The 18,141-nt window shown below is 39.3% G+C and overlaps 1 protein-coding gene across 3 annotated transcripts in view; it reads left to right on the top strand.

Annotated features, from left to right (window-relative positions):
* The first annotated feature begins 5,058 nt into the window (after positions 1–5,058).
* LOC125454760 (poly(A) polymerase gamma-like) overlaps positions 5,059–18,141 on the top strand; it is a 42,670-nt gene continuing 29,587 nt past the window's right edge. The window contains exons 1-9 of one of the 3 annotated variants that reach the window (XM_048535924.1): positions 5,059–5,230; positions 6,628–6,751; positions 10,914–11,084; positions 11,180–11,246; positions 13,516–13,597; positions 13,714–13,823; positions 16,179–16,232; positions 17,332–17,443; positions 18,022–18,111. In XM_048535924.1, coding sequence (XP_048391881.1) covers positions 10,924–11,084; positions 11,180–11,246; positions 13,516–13,597; positions 13,714–13,823; positions 16,179–16,232; positions 17,332–17,443; positions 18,022–18,111 — 676 coding nt within the window. In that variant the 5' untranslated portion in view covers positions 5,059–5,230; positions 6,628–6,751; positions 10,914–10,923. The remainder of the gene's footprint in view (positions 5,231–6,627; positions 6,752–10,913; positions 11,085–11,179; positions 11,247–13,515; positions 13,598–13,713; positions 13,824–16,178; positions 16,233–17,331; positions 17,444–18,021; positions 18,112–18,141) is intronic. The other 2 variants (XM_048535923.1, XM_048535926.1) reach the window with 2 other exon arrangements.

Genomic DNA, 18,141 nt, shown 5'->3' with positions numbered 1-18,141 from the left:
TAGTAGGTGATTCAACCCACCAACGTTAACTGGAATGAAGTGTGAAAGCCTTAGAGACGGCAGAATTCCTGAACTGTTTCTAGGACAGCATTTTAAGTTAGTACAAAGAAAGGCCTTCAAGAAAGGGGGTGGTGCTGGACCTAATTGTAAGGAACAAAACTGAGTGAGTTCTAAATGTGTCAGTTGGGGACCATTTCGGTAATAGTGACCATAATTCAGTAAGTTTTAAGTTACTTAAGGACAAAGATAGTCTAGAAATAAATGCGTTGAATTAGGGGAAATTGATTTCAATAAATGATAAGACAGACTAAAGTGGACTGGGAGCAGCTACTTGAAGGATAATCCCCATCAGAGCAGTGGAGTCATTCAAAATTAAGAACGCACGGTCTACTTGTTCCTGTAAAGGCAAAAGGTGGAATAAACAAGGCTAGAGAAACCTGGATGTCAAGTGACATACAAGGTTGGATGAGAGAAAATAAAGGAAGCTAATGGCAAATACCATGGTAGCAAAACAGCAGATGTTGAAGAGGTTTATAGAAAGTGCAGTGGGGGCTGGGTTACTTAAAAAAAATGAAAGCAAAGAGCAGACATAAAAAAACACTGATAGGTATTATTCAGAGGAATTCAAAGGAGTTTCATATGCAAATTAAGGACAAATGGAATAACCAGGGAAAGAGTAGGAGGCTATTAGAGGCCTAGGTGGCAATCTGTATGGGGTGATCGAGGCCATAGATGAGGTTTTAAGTGAACATTTTGTAATTTGAAATACAGGTCCCTGCATACAAACATAATGGAGTTTGCTCATGCATTTAATGAGGATTTAAACTATATTCTCTGTAAACTGTATTCTCTGTAAAGAAGGATAACGTCAGTTTGAAAATCTGGGCAAGGAGATACAATATTCGTGAACAAATTAGCCTCCGTGTGAAGTAGGTATTAGCAGTTATGGCCAGCCTGAAAGTAGATGAATGTCCAGGCATTTTTGCGACTGGAAACTTGCATTCAGTGGCATAATGTAGGACTTGATGCAGGGCTCCTTGCTGTTTGCAGTGTCCATTTATAATCTAGACATGAATGTAGGAGGTATGATCAAATAAGTTCACAAATGCCATGAAAATTGGTGGCGTAGTAAATAGTGACAAGGAAAGTCTTCAACTACAGAACAATACAGAGTGGCTAGTCACGTGGGCTAAACAGTCACAAAAGGAATTTGATCCTAGAAAGTGAGAAGTAATGCCTTTCGGGAGTAATAACAAGGCAAGGGAATACACATTGAATGTAGGAAGTACAGAAGCTCAAAGGGACCTCAGTGTGCATGTCATAGATATTGAAGCGGCAGGGCAGGTAGATATGATAGTTAAGAGGTGTGTGCAAACATTTACCTTTGTTAGCCAAGGTACTGAATACCATAGCAAGGAAATCATGATACAGCCATAAACAACATTCGTCAGGCTACAGTTGAATTACTGTGTGCAGTCTGATCACCACATTTTAGGAAAAATGTGATTGCATTGGAAGTGGTGCAAAGGAAATTCACCAGGATGTTGCCTAGGCTGAAGCAATTCAGCTATGAAGAGAGACTAGATTGGCTGAAGTCATTTTCATTAGAGCAGAGAAGACTTAAGGGGTAACGGATTCAGGTTAACAAAGTAATCAGCAAGGGTAAGGTAGAGGAGGAGAAATCTTTACCTCATAGTAGAAAGGTCAATAAAGACAGCACAGCTTTAAGTAGGGAGCAAGAGATTTAAAAGACATTTGAGGATTTTTTTTCCACCCACAGGGTGGTGGGGATCTGGAACTCATTGCCTAAAAGGGTAGGTCAGGCAGGAATCAATAAAGACATTTCAGAAGCTTTGGGATGAGCACTTGAAACAGTTCAGCATACAAGATTACAGGCCAAGTGCTGGATTAGAATAGATAAATGCTTGACGACCAGATCAGACATTATGGGCTGAAGAGTCTTCTCTCGCGCTGTAAAAATTCTATGACTCGACGTGTCCATGAGCTATGCTGCAAGCCCTATTGATTTGTAATTATTGTGAAATTCTTTGGCTGTGTCTCTTGCCAACACCAAAATTCATACTGTATGCAGAGAATTTTCAGCATGTTTATTTTGTGAAACGCTTCAATTAAAAAAAGCGTCGACCACCCAAACAACTACTACACACAGGGAGTTCTGCTTTAATGCGTGTTACAGCAATGCAAATTTATTCTAAAACTGATGAACAGGAAAGCACTATTTATAAAACACAAATTTCTGTCGGCTATAACACAATTCCATCGCTGTGCATCAACATCACATGCGCGTTTCGTTGGCTTTATCCTGAGCATGCGCAATGAGTTAGCACTGAAAGAGTTTCTGCACTAGCATCATGCGATCATGCTTTCTGTAAGAGTACAGTACTCCATTTTTTTGCAAATTCCGTATTACCATATTACCCAGAAAATGCAAGGACAAAGTGAAAAGAGTGTTAGCAAGAAGCATCCTGGTGGTAAAATTGCAAGCATGAATGTTAAAAGCAGGCTATAACACTGGAAGAGAAGCTAGATGTTATAAAACATTTAGAGCGTAATGAGAGAATGTGATGTAGTTCATCTAACTGTAATAAAGGAGTCTACCTTATGGACCATTAGAAACAACACAAAAAAGATTAAAACAAACTGGATTGTTAGAACAAATCTGAGTGGTCATGGACAAAGGAACTTGAGATGGAACAACTTTGAAGTGTGTGGATGGAAGATCAAACGAAAAAGCGATCTGGGACCACCATTTTCACCATACAACAGAAAGCTTTATCAATTTATGAAGGTCTAGTTGCAAAAGCTCAAAATCCTGCAGATGTGCTTGCCTTTAGAGCTAGCAGCAGCTGGTTTTGAGAACCACTATGTTTTTCATAACGTAAAGTTATGTGGTGAAGCTGCCAGTGCAGACAAGGAGCATGCAATGGCAATTCCTCCCAAAGTTAAAAATTTAATTGACAAAGGTGACTAAAACTTAGATAAAATTTTCAATTTGGTTCAGACAGGTTTATTCCAAAAGTGAATGCCATCAAGAACCTACATTTCTATGAATGAAGCACACATTCCAGGCTTTAAGGTGGCAAAGGATCATATGACTGTGCTGCTGGATGCTAATGCCAGTGGAGATTTAAAGCAGAAGCCTGCAGTGGTGTACCACTCTGCCAGCCCGAGAGCCTTGAAAGTTTACCTTAAGTCTACTCTAGGCATCTACTTTCGGTCAAGCAGAAGTAGTTGGATGATGGGACAATTCTTTTCTGACCCTATTGCTGATGTTTTGGAAGATGTTTTTAGAAAGTATTGCAGGAAAAGAAAATTCGGATTTCAAAATTCTCCACATCCTGGCTAATGTGCCAAGCCATCCTCCCACCATTGGTGAGCTTCCTGAAAACAAAGTGCTATTTCTATCTCCAGACACAACTTCTCTTTTTCAACCCATGGACCAGGGTGCAAGCAGCTTTTAAGGCGCACATTTAACAGACTGGTTGCAGCCACTGAAGGGGATAAGGGCAGCATTCTTCAATTTCGGAGGAGTTTAACATCATGAATGCAACTGACATTAACATGGAGGCCTGGGGTTGGGATCTATCAAAGGATCTTCCAGGGATCAAGGAAGGTGGTGTTATCTTGCAAAGCAAGTTGGATTTGAAGAAGTGGACAGTGAGGATGTTGAAGACCGCTCTACAGCAACTTGTCACTTTGGGGAAGTGGAAGCTGGAGATGAAGTAGTAGTCGTCCAGGGTGCAGCAGCATGAGAGCTTTCCATTTCTGTTTGGTCTTCTATCCTGAAGGAAACTGAGAAGCAGTTGCAGCTCTTACAGGACAATTAAAATGGAGAATACAGTAGGGTGGCAGTTCGTGTAATAAGATCTTATTTGGCACCCTACAGTTTCTTTGTGAAAGAAGAAAAAGGGCAAAAACAGCAAAAACTGGGTGTCTTTGTTCAGCCAACCCTCGAGAAACGGTCAGAAGTCAATGAACAACAGCCATCCACTTCTGGATTAACTATTTTCCACCCTCATCCAGCAACCACGACTGTACTCGAAGGTGGTGATGACGACAACCCTCAGCCCTTGCATTAACAACAAAGCAACCTCAAAACCTTCTCCCCCATCAAGTCATCGACATTTTTAAGATATTGTACTTTTATTTTACTATTAAATATGAATAAAATATTTATTCAAACTATGCTATCCTGTGTGTGCAGCCTATGAGGCATTTTGAGTGTTTTCTTGCTGACCCCGCTTTTCCCACAGACCCCATTCTTTCTATAGCGCAGCTTTACATAACACGATAGCGCACAGGAACGCAACTATCTCGTTAGAGCAGAATCCCCCTATGTATGGGCAAATGGAACAAAGGACGTCACGAACAGCACTGGCAGGGGTACTGCACAAGCGCGTTAGGCACATGCATCGTTAAGAATATTTTGGGGATGTCAACAAGCATTCTCTAGTTCTTACCACACTGAATATTGTCAAATAAGTACTGCGCAATCATAATTTTACATTTAACTTTCGATATTATGTTCTGAATTTTGCAAGCAGGGGCTGGCTGAGTCGTCGGTATCCAACCTAGCGTGAACAGCCTAAGGCGCTTCCTCCATTCGGCAATAGTAAAATGATCAGATTATATTTAAAAGTTACATTTCAGAGGGCAACTCACCCGTTTCCAAGGACAGACAAGTTTTATGCAACAAGGACAGCACACCCCAGCAAAACACTATTTGTCAGCATACGCTTTTTTTACTCAGCTCTCGAATGGAGCTTGAAAGCATAACTTTCTGACACAAAAGCGACAGTAATACAATTGAGTCATGACAATTGTCTAGAACTTTGATTTATCTTGACACTGCTGAAGTTAGAAGCTCCAATTCCTCATTTACACCCTCGTTAGGCCCATAAACTCCTCTATAATTACTCAAAACTCCTCCATTCCCGAACAAAGTTCGAGTCTGAAACATGCGCGCTGTGCAGAATGACATAGGACGTAGGACCGTTTGCGTCGTGTGCGGAATGACGCGCCAGCGGGAGCGATGCATGCCGGGGTAGCTGAGCCGCCATGTTGGTGGTTGGTCGGTACTTATGAGATTTCTGGGCAGGTCCTAAAATAGTTTTCATCCTGTCTGGATATATTCTGGAAAGAAACGACACTGAACCTGTAAAGACGGAGGGTTAGCTGTTTTCCGTGAGGAGATGAAAGAAATGTCAGCGTAAGTGATGGTTGTCTTGGATGTGAGTAGGACGGGATTTCCGGCTGTTGCTCTTGGGTTTATATGCGGCCAAAGCTCTTCTTGTGGGGGGAGGCCCCGGCGTTTTCCCCTTCTCATATCTTGAGCCAGACTCCTTGATCGGCGGATGATAGCACTTGACATGTCTGCACGGATCCTGGACATCCGCGACTACTTCCTTTCACGGGAATGGGGAGTAGCTGATTAGGCGGGAGCCTCTTCCCATATCCTTGTTTTCTTTCTGCCGAAGATGAACCAAACGCTGTTGACTGTAATGGCCAGTTGTCAGTATTTCGGCCTGTTTAAATTGTTCTATGGTACCTTTTAACATGATCAGCCACGTAACAAACACGAGAAAACTCGTGAAGTGTTTTAATCCAATTTTTAATGTAACTTTTTTAAAATGTCATTTTAATGCTGTAGGCTGTAAATATATCGCTTATTTTTGGATGAGTATATTTAACGTCTGATCGCACTTCAAAAATTATTGAGATCCCGGTGTGTCTTTTTGTAAACAACGTGTTTTCTGGGTAAACATATCTAGCTGGGGACTTTTTTATAGGTTTGAATTGCGCCACTTACGCGCTTATTTCATTTACGTGGGAAATCCAATCTTGTCTTTTTTTTCATGTGACAACTTTATAACTGCAGACTTTTATCGTCCAGTGAACAGTCATTTTAGAGGAGGAAGGTTTTTGATGAACTCTGAAGCTCTTCTGAAATATTTAATACGCCGCCCAGAAATTCTTGTTTGCTCTTATTGCTTGCACACCCCGCATCAGAAAATACAACGTCTGAAGGCATCGTTAGGGGCATTCAAGCGGCTGTTAGATAGGTATATGGATGATAGTATGAGATAACGGTGGAGGCTAGATAGACCATAGGTTTGGCACAAAACCGTGGGCCGAAGGGCCTGGCCTGTACTGTACGTTCTGTGTTTAAAGTCAGTGGTATAATGTACCTTACTTTTTGAATGCCTCAATCTAAAGCCATTTGAACTGGCATGTTGACTATTTTTCATATTAGTGGAGGAGGGAATGAGAAGAATTGTTCTGGTTTTTATTTGAATTTTATTCAGATCAAATGAGACAAATGGCTGTAAGGATTATGCATTTTGTAAAAATGCATTCTCCTGACCTGTAACAATTTATCCAGTTATTTAGTTTTAATAGCTTAGACTGTGAAGTCTGCAGTATGTGTGTACTAGGAATGCATACATGTCATTTTAACTTTTGAAGTAAAGAAGAATTAGATTTTTTTGTTTGAAATGGGAGAATGGGCAGGGTGATGGTGAAGACTTGTACATTTGGATCTGTTTGTTGTTTGTTTCCATGTAATGGGAGCCAGTGTATAGATTCTGAGATTGATTGATTTTTCAGCATGTCTTTGTATCAAAGTTTGGAACTTCAGTTGGCTGGAGAACGTCATCTTTTGGTATGCAGGAATCCTCCTTGTGAATCATGGCCAATCCAGAAAGCTTGAAAAGCATGCTCTCAATACTAGGTATGCAGCACCTTGTAAGAAATCTGGGGATTAATGATGTTATTACTAAAATTTGTCACTTTTTTTTAATATGCGTAAGTTGGCAGCTGGTAGACTAAGTCAATTTGATTTCACATTATGTGACACCTTGACTGTGTTTATCTCCCAAACCATAAGAAAATAGGACTTCAGTTTTTTTTTTGAGCTTCAATAACATTTACTGAAGTTTGTTGCTGTTGCAAACATTTTTAATGTGGAATATGTTGGAGATGTTGCCAAAAGTTTTCATTCCTTGCTGGAAAAGGGTGAAAGAGTCTTCCTGTGGGTATGCTGCTTTTGGTAGATGTTTCTGGTATATTGCAGTCTACAGTTTCTAGGAAGAATGTACTGTTGCTAAGAGTTCTCCTTACAGGGCAGCTCAGTGGTTAGCACTGCTGCCTCACAATGCTAGGGACCTGGGTTCGATTCCAACCTTGGGAAACTGTCTGTGTGGAGTTTGCATGCTTCCCATTTCTGCAGGGTTTCCTCCCAAAGTGCAAAAATTTGCATGCTAAATTGCTCATAGTGTCCAAGGGTGTAGGTGGGTTAGATATGGGAAATGCAAGATTACAGGGGATGGTATGGGTCTGTGTGGCTGCTCTTCAGCAGGTCAGAGTGGACCCATTGGGTCGAATGTAAGGATTCTATGGGATCTGTAATTGATGTGTAAAGTAACTTGAAGGTGCAATTCTTAAAGTCTGAATTTCAGACTAAGCGATGACTCAGAGTAAAAACATTCAAGCATCTGATTCTATCTGTGCTGTTGGAGTTTTGGCAGTCCTGTTAAATGCACTCCTCCACTGACTTGATGCTGTTGGTTAGGATTTTTGTAGCAGTAACAAAATTTCCAGCATTCATTGTCAGAGCTCCTCTGAAACTGACAGTGATATCTGGGTGCACGTATGCGTGGTTAAACCCAGAACGATTACTTTAAACTTCTTCGTTTGAATGCACTGGACTTCACTCAGTTAGATATTGCTGAACTCATGAGGGCATCCAACTTTGTACTGGTCTTGCATGAATACCCTTATAGCTGCATCTTTTGAATGAGCTATAACTGTGATTTAAGAGCACTAAATTCATTATTAATGCATAACCTCACTGGCACTGAACTTTTATTTGTGTATTGAAGTTCTCAATTTTCTTTGGAAAGAAAATAAGTTTGAAGATTTAAGCAAAGGTAGAAATTGCTGGCAACAACTGTAAGGAGAAAGAGCCAACATTTCAAGATTGGTGACTTCTTGAGGAGTCCGTCAGTTCTGGTGAAGAATCATTAGAATTGAAACATTAACTTTTTTTTTCTTATCACAGATGCTAGAACAATTCTGTTTTTGTTTCAGATCTCTAGGATCCCCAGTTCTTTTAAGGAAAGGAAGGTTTGAGATTCAGTCTTAAGTCATTTTAGGGTAGCTTTATGAAGTAGATGTTTAAAAAGCAACAGTGACATCTGCTGCATCAGCTAAGTAAGCAAGAAAGCCAGTTGACCTACGATAGATGGAGATGCGTTACCGGTTCCGGAAGGCAAATGGACAGATGAAGCCGATTTCTCCAGCTCGGGTGATGGACTGTTCTGTTTGGCCTCCTTGGCTTTTTATTCTTTCTTCTCAACCTCACTGCAGTGCCAGGAAGCTTTTTGTCCCAGTCTTCCTCCATCTGACGGAGACTAGTCAGCATTAATTCCTTCTTCATGCAAGAAAGGTTTCTTTTAGTGTATCTTGTTCCACCCCATTCCCCACCATACTCTTGAATTTTTTTTTCAAAATAATACTTTTTCTCAAATGTTTGATTTTTAAATTGGGTCATGAGATCTAACCTTGTCAAGGATGTCTGTGTTAGAGACACATTCTTGACACAGACAACAGTTGCACTATGCTTTGCACTGTTGCTTGCTATCTGTCTCAATCAGAGATTTTCCTCACTGCCAACATAACTCTTTGCATAGCTTGAAGTTCTGCTTAAACATGTCTTTCTACTGATCTTAGCTAGCCCAAAACCTGGCCACTATCTGTGGCAGCATGGTCCTTTTTATAGTACTTGAAGGAGATTCCCACATAGAAGACTTCAAAGAGGGGAAAAAATGTTGGGAGATTTTTAATTTCAGTCCTTGAACATCAATGAAGAATGAGTATTCTATACTTTTATAGTATGGCACTGGTGTGAGCCGGATCTGTGGGTTATCTCATTTCCACCCAGGGTACAATACATGTGAGGATTATCTAAATTTCGTGTTACAGAAAACACACAAAACAAATTTAGAATGATGTAACACATTGAGAAACCTCTCACTGAAGTTTTGAGGTCCTTGGAAGAAATCTTTTACCAAAGCATATTGTTAATTGTAATGATCTTAATCAAAAGACGTAATTCCAATTGGAGAGAAGGAAACTTCAGCAAGATAAATTCAAAATGTTTTGGCAGTAGCAGGAGCAAATCCTGCTTGCCCGTTAAGCACTGCCAGATTATGAAATACTAAGGATACGTGACTGCAGAAGCCACACAGTGGAGAGTGAAGAATGTTAAGTTTAACTTCACTAATCTTAGCTATGTACAGAGTAACTTCGGCCCCTACTATTGTGGCCACTAATACATGGACACTTTCCGGACATCTTTCTGATTGATTGGTCATCAGAGATAATGGGACCTGCAGATGCCGGAGAATCCAAGATAACAAAGTGTGGAGCTGGATGAACACAGCAGGCCAAGCAGCATCTCAGGGGCACAAAAGCTGACGTTTCGGGCCTAGACCCTTCATCAGAGACCCTCTGATGAAGGGTCTAGGCCCAAAACGTCAGCTTTTGTGCCCCTGAGATGCTGCTTGGCCTGCTGTGTTCATCCAGCTCCACACTTTGTTACCTTTCTGATCGGTGGCTGACATTCAGAATGTGGGGATTCAGTGAGTTTGCTTTATGCTCCAACTGTTTCCCTGCCCCATTACATCACTTGGACACCCACAGGTTGGATCCACATAATCATACCTTGAAAGCGAACTGTTTCAGTTTGTTTGTGTTTTGTCTTTGTGGACAGTTTAGTTTCTGGCTATTCATTTGATAACCAATAGGACTCTCTAAGGAGCATGTAGTTAAATCCCATACTGGGTATGTTTTTCTTAAAGAAAAATAATTTGAAAATATTAATGAACCTATTTTTCTAAACTACCTAAATTACACACCTCTAGAGCAGGCGAGACATTAGTTCGGGCCTTTCAGTTCAGGGGTAGGAATGCTACCATTGTGCCACAAGAGGGCCCCTAAAGTGGAACGTAAGGCAGATGGAATTGAAATAATATTTATTGATATTTTCCCAAAAATAGTCCTTTAACAATCAATTCTCTGTTATTTGAAGGTTGGAATTTATCATTTGTTGATTTTGTAGTTTTATGTAGTTGTTTTTGTACCTGTTAACATCTTTTATAGAGAAAGCAGTTAATAAACAAAATGTACAATAAATGGAAGAACTTGACATCAGTTAAGGATTAAACAGACCTGTGATGGGTGACTTGAATTTTGTTGATAGCCGTTTGCCCAACAATTTGTTTGTTTTAATGCAAGCAGCTAATACATTGAAACAAAAATAGAATTTTCTGGGGAACCTCAAGTCTTGCAGCATCTTTTGGGAGAAAGCAGAGTTAATGTTTAGGGCTCAGTGACGGGTCACTCTTTCTGTCCATTGATGCTGCAACACGTGAGTTTTTCCAATAATTTCTACTTCAGATTTTCAGCATCCACAGTTGCATTTTTTCGTGTTAGCTAAATACTGTGATACTTGTAGAGGTTGCAACCTCTACAGGAAGTGCTCTTCTTCATGTTGTGGCCCAAATAAGCAGCCTTCTATATATTTATGTTTGAGTTATCTAGAGTCTTTCCAGTAGTCACAGTTTTATTTTTTTTCTTAAGAATAAATGGCTGATTTGTGATCGTTGGAAAGAGACTGTGAATTTTAAAGTGTATATCAACTCTTGCCAATGTCAGTGGAGCAGCAATGAATGAAATAAGTAAGCTCTGTTGGGTATTATTCTCTGTACAAGTAACGTGTTGCTACTTTTCCTCATTGACTTCAACATAAGTCCATTGTTCTCAGCCTGATTTTGATTTGAACTCCCTGGATTACTGTTCAATATGTAACAATATTTTACTTCCTGTTACAGCAACAGTGTTATGCTGGGGCCTCAGCCTCAGCAGGCTCAGAAGCATTATGGGATCACTTCTCCAATTAGCCTGGCTTATCCCAAAGATGTGGATGATATTTCTACTCAGAGGTTGATTGAAGCCTTGAAACCATTTGGAGTATTTGAAGATGAAGAGGAATTAAACCACAGGTGGTAATATTGAAATGGTAGTTTTTTCTTACATATACTAATTTACGGTTTGGATTCTGGTTGAACAATTTTAATGGTTTCTTTTAATATTTCAGATTAGTTGTTTTGGGTAAATTGAACAATTTAGTTAAAGAATGGATAGCAGAAATCAGCGAAATTAAGGTAAAAATGCTTTTATTGTTTCAACTGAAATATTTTGTGACTTTAAGTTTTCAGTGGATATGTGGCTGAATTAGGTACTGGGAATTGTATTAGTACTTGTAAAGGAAGTTATCAAAGAAGTGCTGCCGTAATCCTATTGTACCTAACCATCCTAGCAGATGATACTTCTGTACAAGTAGAATTCCTCATTTATTTATATTTCAGTTAATATAGTGGTCGATCACCAAAGCATAGTCACTGAATGCAACAGATTCTCCTTTTCATAAACTTCCACTGTTTTTAAAACAAAAAAAACAAGAAGAAAACAACATTCAATCCAGATATAGGATAGTTAGTAAAAAATATTTAGAACATCCAGCTAAACAAAAGTTTCATTACATTCTCTGTCATATTTGTGACTGAAATTCAGTTAAATTACCTGACTAGGGAGAATCAGCTAGATTCTTTCATAGAACAGTACAGCACAGCAACAGGCCCTTTGACCCATCATTGTCTGTGTAGACTGTGATGCCGTTCTAAACCAATTCCATCTGTTTGCACATGGTCTCTATCCGCCTCTTCCCTGCCTGATCATGTGCTTATCTGAATGCCTCTTAAACGTTACTATCACCTGCTTCTACTACACCCCACCCCCTCCCGACAAAGCAGCGTGTTCCAACCACCACCTACCCCCTGTGTAAGAAAAATCTGTACAATTGCATCTCCTTTTTTTTAAACTTTTCCCCTCTCATCTTAAATCTATGCACCCTTGTATTTGGCATTTCTGCCCTGGAAAATCAGCTCCAACTATCCATCCTATCCATGCTTCTGGTAACTTTGTCTTTTTGTGAAATCTTCCGTGCATAGTCTCGTCGGAAAGTTTCAACTTTTTAATCACCTGATGAGCTCCAATCAGATGCTTCTGGTCTGGAAGTTGCCCAAATTTAAACTGTACTAATGAAATAACTGTTTTTTCCTTGAGCTGTTCTCTCGTCATCTTTTTTGTTTAGGTGAGAAACTATATTTCTTCCATCTCCAGCCTAGTCTTAACCAAAGCTTCCAAAAACTTTTAATTTCTGGCTTTTCCCTGATGTACTGTAAACCAAAACCATATTGATTGTTCTCTCTTTCCACTCCTTATCATAAAGCAGCATACTATTAATTAGTTCCTTTTAACTCTTGGGGTACCTGCTCCCTAACGTACTGTTTAGGTCAGAAAGTACCACCTAACCCATTTTTCTTTCATAAAACACTTTTTTTTAAAAAAAGTAGTCAACCCTGTGTACCAAAATTTAAAATCAATCAGACATCTTTCATAATTTTCATTTCAAATTTCTTCCATCTTGAAGTAGTTTTCTTTTGTCATATGCTCCACTACTTTGTAAAATTTGATGTTTATTTTAGGTTGTATTTCTCCATGGGCGGGGGGGATGGTTTCACTCATCAATTTAGGTTCTACAAAATTACACAAGCAGTGAGGATGACGGTCTCCAGAGGGATATAGACAAGTGAGCAGGCAAAACTTGGCAGATACTGTTTAACGTGGGGAAAGTAATGAGGTTATTCACTTTAGCAGAAAAAATCGAAGAGGTGAATGTTATTTAAATGAAGAACAACTGTCATAAACTATGGAACCAGAGGGATCTGGGAGTTCACGAGTCATAAAAAGTTAGCATCCAAATTTGGTGGGTAATAGGGAAGGCAAAGGGTAAGAAAATGTAAAGATAAGGAGGTTTTGATAAAGCTGTACAAGACAGTAGTTGGACCTCAGGTAGAATACTGCGAAAAGTTTTTTTTATTAACTTGATTGAAATGTACAAAATTCTTCGTGGACTTGACAGGGTAGTGGAAAGATTGATGCCCGCTTGTGGGAGAGTCCAGGACCGGAGGTCATAATCAGAATAAGGGGTTGCAAAATTAAGCCAGGAGATTGTGGAATTGTTTGACCACCGAGGGCTCTTGAGGCTGAATCATTAATATATTCGAGGCTGAAATAAACAACTCTTGGTTTGCCAAATTTATCGGGGTTAAAAAAAACAGGAAAATGGAACTGATCTCCTTGAATGGGCTAGACTTTTTAAAAGAATTGCAGAAAACAGTAAACCTGTAAATTGAAAAAAGCCTTGCATTTTGCTAAAATAAGCAGTACAGATAGATTTGAACACATCTAAAATAATATTTAGATATTGGATGTGCCTAATTCCTTCCCCAAATGGGATGGGGATTAAAATGCTGGATCATCTTTTTGAGTATAGAAATTGTGTTGACTGGTTTAAATTTTCATTCTCAGAATCTACCAGCATCAGTCATCGTAAATGTTGGTGGAAAAATATTTACATTTGGCTCATACAGGCTCGGAGTTCATACAAAAGGTATAATTCAGTTATTTTATCTAGTTGCTGAAATAGTAAACTCTTTAATGCAATTGTCAAACTTACTGACCTGAAAAAAATGTTTGCACTTTCTTGGGTGCCCACATAACTTGCAGGTGCTGACATTGATGCACTATGTGTTGCTCCACGTCATGTAGAAAGGAGTGATTTCTTCCAGTCATTCTTTGAAAAACTAAAGCAACAAGAAGGAATCAAGAACCTGAGGGTAATTTACTTCCTAAGTATTGTATTCTGTTGACTTTTTGCATAATGTTATTGTGGGTTCTTAGATTGATATGTAGAGCACACAAATGTGTTAAGTGTTTTTGCTGAATTGTGATACGGTCTCCTTAATTTATATGTTTAAATGCTCAGTCTAACTGTTATAAAGTTTAGTTTATTTAATGTCCTTCTCCTGCAAAAGTTTCTGCATGCTTCGTGTTTGAAATAGAGATTAGAAACTAGATTATCTTTGTATTTAACGACTCTTCCCATGGACAGCTTTTCCTTCCTTCAACAGTTATTACACCCCTATTTCAAACACAAGTTTGCTTCCCACCTCCACCAATTTCTGATTATTCTGATAAATAGCATGCATACTATGCAGTGTTCCTCCATGCTGTTTGACACACAACATTGCCACCTTTTTACTATTCCAGTTTTGAAGAAGTCTCTTTGGACACAAAACATAAACTGTTTTTCTGCCCACAGATGCTACCAGATCTACTGGGTTTCTGCAACATTTTCTGATTTATTTTCAATTTCCAGTGTCTGCAGTATTTTGCTTTTATCTTTCCCTAATTAACTTTTCTCCATCTTTCATAGGAATTCCATCATGCAAGAGAAGTCCTGCCTGTCCAAGCTTAACAAACAGCTAGCGCAGTAGCTCCATTTCTTGCTCTTTGCAGTCATTTCCAGACCCCCGCCTCATCCCCCATCTCATCTTCTCCATCACCGCCACCACTGCACTCTGCATGGTCACTATCTCTACTACTTGTCACTGACCTAAATGTATGCCGAAGCTTTGCCTTTACTTTGCTCTTTGCCGCTCAACTTGTCATTTTCTGAGTCTGTCATCATGTTTCACTGTAAACTTTATCATTCTTATTTTCGGCTGCTGTTTGATTGGATGGGCGAAGCAGAAACTCAGAATTCTGAGCTAGAGCTGAACTTTAAGAATACCCATTAAAACCTGAAAAATTGTTCACTTCCAACCTCCGCTTAATTGTTGCTATCGTTAGTTACACTTTTTTAACCTTAATTATTTGTCAGCTCTCATTTTACCCTGTATAAGCCGTCTTCTGAAAATTATCTGCCCATACCATGTCCTGCTGCTTATCAGCACTCATCGTCTTAAAGACTAAATTGGTGTGCCTTAGTGCTGCAATCAGGATTCTTCAATCTGTTTGGTTGAGCAAATGTGTGTTAGATTGGAAGCAGTGACTTTTGGTCCTGAAAGACACCCAGTCTACCTCGGAATACTCTGGAAGAGTAATGTATCTCAAAATGTTGAATAGCAGTTGAAGCTGGCTGTAACATGCTGCTTCTGTGCAGTAGTATCCCAGACGATGTTTGTCATTAACTGGAAGCTGCCAAAAAGATTTCTGCATATTGCACAAGTTAGTAATGTGCAATATAATTTCATTGGCCATTATACCAGGCAATACAGTGGCCATCATTCCAAAGACTGGCGAGCCTTATTGCACAACTTATCCCTTTTGGCTATTTGCAGCCAGGCAAGGTGCTCATGTACCCAACTAGCATACCCCTGCAAAACCTGGAACCTAGGGTCCTATGTTAGATATGTTTCTGCAATTAGACAATATTTGCCAGATGATCCGACATGTGCAAAGAATTGCACTGACATGCAGTTTATGATTCAGTCGGACTTGCAGCATGGTGCACTTCTAGATATTAGAAGCTACGTGTTGTATTACATGTATTAAGTCTGGCAGCTACCTATAAATCAGTATAAAAAGGGTGCATTTTCCATAAGAATGCCTCTGCCAGAGTCCACTTGCCAATTAATCAGCATTCTCGTCTTGTGCAGTATAATTTTTTTCCCCCTTTAATTGGTTTTCTTCACAAATCCCCGGACCAGTGGGAGAGAGAGGTTTGAAAAATGTCTTTTTTTTTCCATCAGTACTCCAGTTCTGAACTAGCAATGATTTTTAAACGTGTTTCCTATAGATATTGGAACATGATCTAACTTCATTTTCCTTTTGCTTCACAAAGGTGTTTCATAAATCGATTTGAGAACAAATTTCGACTTTTAAAATGAACATTTGCTATATAGCAAGATTTTCCCATCTTTGTAAAAAAAAGTCATTAGACTTAAAGCAGCAACTTAGACTCTCCCCCCCGCCCCCCCCCCCCCCCCCAATGTTTCTTTAAGATATTTTGTATTTTTGCGTGAGCAAGGGAGCAGCCTTACCTGGAATTTCACCTTCTTGAACAAAATCCTTATCTGTGCATAATAGATTAAAATGTGAAAGGTCTAGCCAAGAATTCTCCTCTTTTGCCAACTTTTTAAAAAGTCAGTTCACGATCCACATCAATTTTTTGTCCTCTGATTTTGTAGGCTGTCGAAGATGCATTTGTTCCAGTTATCAAATTTGAACTGGATAATATTGAGGTAAAATTGCCCTTACTGTTCTAGTTGCACGCATCTAATTGTAATGAGTACAGTATAGTTTTCTTTTTATTTACAAAAATTACAGTGCTTCATACACCAGTATAATTTAAATGTTATAGTTGTTGTTGCACTTGATCTAAGTCTGAGTTTCAAAATGATATTTTTATTGTTTGAACATGAGTCGTGAGATCTTGTTGCAGCTCTATAAAACTTTGGTTAGACCGCACTTGGAATACTGCGTCCAGTTCTGGGCGCCCTATTATAGGAAAGATGTGGATGCTTTGGAGAGGGTTCAGAGGAGGTTTACCAGGATGCTGCCTGGACTGGAGGGCTTATCTTATGAAGAGAGGTTGACTGAGCTCGGTCTCTTTTCATTGGAGAAAAGGAGGAGGAGAGGGGACCTAATTGAGGTATACAAGATAATGAGAGGCATAGATAGAGTTGATAGCCAGAGACTATTTCCCAGTGCAGAAATGGCTAGCATGAGGGGTCATAGTTTTAAGCTGGTTGGTGGAAAGTATAGAGGGGATGTCAGAGGCAGGTTCTTTACGCAGAGAGTTGTGAGAGCATGGAATGCGTTGCCAGCAGCAGTTGTGGAAGCAAGGTCATTGGGGTCATTTAAGAGACTGCTGGACATGTATATGGTCACAGAAATTTGAGGGTGCATACATGAGGATCAATGGTCGGCACAACATTGTGGGCTGAAGGGCCTGTTCTGTGCTGTACTGTTCTATGTTCTATGTTCTCTATGACTGATGTTTGTATACGTTCATTTAACCAAATAGGGGAGGCGCCAAGCTATTTAGTTAAGGGTAAATCCATGGGAAATATGTCTACATTATTTTTGCTTTTAAAACTTAGGTATGGGCCCTTTATCTCAGTCAATTTTGTGTAGAAATGCAAGTTTGAAAGTGCAGGTATTTTACATAAATAATTTGAATTATTGTGCCCATCATTGCCCAAACATCATTTGATATTTCTCAAACAGTATAGGTTAGATGAATTGTAAAGCTTCAGCAAAACCTTTTAGATACAATTGTAAGCATATGCTTGCATTACAATGCCATTGTGATGTACATCTTTTAACTCTCTCTTTCAGATTGATCTTGTATTTGCTAGGCTAGCTTTGCAAACCATTCCAGACAATTTGGACCTCCGTGATGATTCTCGTCTGAAAAACCTTGATATTCGATGTATCCGCAGTTTGAATGGTAACTTGAGCTTGTATGTTACTTTTCAGTGTTCAGTCTAATGGGTGTATCTCTCCTGCTCCACACTTGTTTCCTAGTAAACAGGCTAACAAATGATTTATGAATTATTTTACTTAACTTCACCTAGTTTGTGTTAGAAACAGTCATTATAGTCCCTTCAGACCGTAGCGCTGCTGTCTGTTTGAAGAGCTGACGGTGGTGGTTTTGCCTGAAGGTTACCACTCCTTGGATAAGGGGAGAGTTTGAGAAGGAGAGTCACTTGTGGTAATCTCAACAAGTGTGGAAATTGAACCCACTCTCGGCATCGCAAACCAGCCATCCACTCAACTGTCCTAACTAAAATAGTACTAAATTATTCAGTAATTCGATCAGGAAGACTTAAAGAAGAGTTTACTTGGGTTTTGTAGCATTATAGTGTAGCTGGTTACAAAATTTTTTTTTACCATTTTCAAACGTTATACATGAGTGCAACATTAATTTGGTGTAAATTTTAGATACTCCAGTACTTGAATTTAGACATTTGCATTTTGACTAAGAGTTGCTTTTCACATCTCTTATAACATTTTTGCATCTGACAGGTTGCAGAGTTACAGATGAAATTCTTCATTTGGTGCCAAATAAAGAGAATTTCAGATTAACACTTAGAGCCATTAAACTGTGGGCAAAAAGTAAGTAGCACAGGCAGTTTATCTACAGAT

The sequence above is a fragment of the Stegostoma tigrinum genome, chromosome 9, assembly GCF_030684315.1.
Source record: "Stegostoma tigrinum isolate sSteTig4 chromosome 9, sSteTig4.hap1, whole genome shotgun sequence".
NCBI classification, from domain to species: Eukaryota; Metazoa; Chordata; class Chondrichthyes; order Orectolobiformes; family Stegostomatidae; genus Stegostoma; species Stegostoma tigrinum.
Note: the sequence above shows the minus strand (reverse complement) of the source record. Positions and strands in the feature narration are given on the sequence as shown.